The sequence below is a fragment of the Rhea americana genome, unplaced genomic scaffold (assembly GCF_003343005.1).
Source record: "Rhea americana isolate MKP2758 unplaced genomic scaffold, rheAme1 scaffold_502, whole genome shotgun sequence".
NCBI lineage: Eukaryota > Metazoa > Chordata > Aves > Rheiformes > Rheidae > Rhea > Rhea americana.
In genome coordinates this window covers 65,883-67,485 of record NW_028186649.1, presented here as the reverse complement: position 1 = coordinate 67,485, position 1,603 = coordinate 65,883, and the positions used below count along the sequence as shown (strand labels likewise).

The 1,603-nt window shown below is 74.1% G+C and overlaps 1 protein-coding gene across 1 annotated transcript in view; it reads left to right on the top strand.

The window, feature by feature from the left end:
• Positions 1–1,572, top strand: part of MVD (mevalonate diphosphate decarboxylase) — a 3,482-nt gene extending 1,910 nt beyond the window's left edge. The window contains exons 3-7 of the mRNA XM_085317756.1: positions 54–253; positions 341–415; positions 731–949; positions 1,049–1,164; positions 1,300–1,572. Coding sequence (XP_085173882.1) covers positions 54–253; positions 341–415; positions 731–949; positions 1,049–1,164; positions 1,300–1,513 — 824 coding nt within the window. The 3' untranslated portion in view covers positions 1,514–1,572. The remainder of the gene's footprint in view (positions 1–53; positions 254–340; positions 416–730; positions 950–1,048; positions 1,165–1,299) is intronic.
• The last annotated feature ends 31 nt before the right edge of the window (positions 1,573–1,603 follow it).

Genomic DNA, 1,603 nt, shown 5'->3' with positions numbered 1-1,603 from the left:
GGGGCGGCGGGGACGCGGGGCGGCCGGGGCTGACGCGTGGCCCTGCCCCGCAGTGTTCGCCCTGGCTCGGCTCTACGGCGTGGAGGGCGAGCTCTCCGAGGTGGCGCGGCAGGGCTCGGGCAGCGCCTGCCGCAGCATGTTCGGCGGCTTCGTGCAGTGGCACAAGGGCGAGCGGCCGGACGGGAAGGACAGCGTGGCGCAGCAGGTGGCCCCCGAGACCCACTGGCCGGAGCTGAGGATCCTCGTGCTGGTGGTGAGGGGCACGGGGACGGGGCGGCGGGGTGTGTGTGGGGGGCACGAGGCCCCCAGCCCCGTCCCACCGCCTCCCCCCGCGTGCCAGGTCAGCGCCGACAAGAAGCAGGTGGGCAGCACCGCGGGGATGCAGACCAGCGTGGACACCAGCCCCTTGCTGAAGGTACGGTGCTGGGGCGCCGGGGCCCGTCCTGCCCCACGGGCCGCCCGCTGCGTCCCGGCCACGCCGTGGGCTGGGGTCACGGGTCCCGTGGGTGGTATTTTTTTTTTGTTTTTCCTGCTGAGTGGGGTGTGCTGGTGTGGGTGAGGGCGCTGCCCGGGGGAGCTGTGGGGCTCAGCGTTGCTCCTCGGGCTCAGCAGCGCCCTTGGCAGTGGCAATGGCCCCAAAAAGGAGGCTGGGTGGGGGGGAGGAGGAGGAGGAGGAGGAGGAGGAGGGCTGGGAAGGGCGCGGGTGACGCCGGCCCGCGTGCCGCCGCAGCACCGCGCGGAGGCCCTGGTGCCGGAGCGCATCGCCCGCATGGCGCGGCACATCCGCGAGCGGGACTTGGAGGGCTTCGGCCAGCTCACCATGCGCGACAGCAACCAGTTCCACGCCACCTGCCTCGACACCTTCCCCCCCATCTTCTACCTCAACGACGTCTCGCGCCGCATCATCGCCCTGGTCCACCGCTACAACACCCACCACGGCCGCACCAAGGTACCAGCAGCCGGCACCGGGGGGGCTGGGAGGGGGGTTGGGGGGGTGCCCGGCCCCACCGGCGGCCCCCACCCCCACCCCCCCCCGCCGCTCTTGCAGGTGGCCTACACTTTTGACGCCGGCCCCAATGCCGTGATCTTCGCGCTGGCCGACACCGTGGCGGAGTTCGTGGAGGTGGTGAGACGCAGCTTCCCTCCGGCGCCCAACGGGGACCAGTGAGTGCTCCTGGGGGAGAGCTGGGGGGCTGGGCCGGCCGGGCTGCGCCGCGGCTGGGGGTGCACGAGCCCTGCCTGCCGTGGGTGCCCCCCCCCGCCGACCGCGTGGGGCTGAGCGCTGGGCCGTGCCGGCAGGTTCCTGCAAGGGCTGCCGGTCGGCTCGGCCTCGCCGGCGGAGGAGCTGCTCTCGGCCGTGGTCTCGGAGCCGGTGCCGGGGGCCGTTCGGTACATCCTGCACACCAAGGTGCGTGGGGCCGGGGCCACGTGGGGCTGGGGCGCGCGGGCGCAGCCCGGGGGGGCCGCTCTGCCCGGCCTCTGCTCTCAGGGGCCCTGGCCCCACCGGTGTTAGCAGGGTCTCCGTCCTTGGGGCTGTGCAAGGTCCCCGTCCCTGGTGCTGCAGGTCTCTGTCCTTGGGGGTGCACGGAGGTCCCCGTCCCCG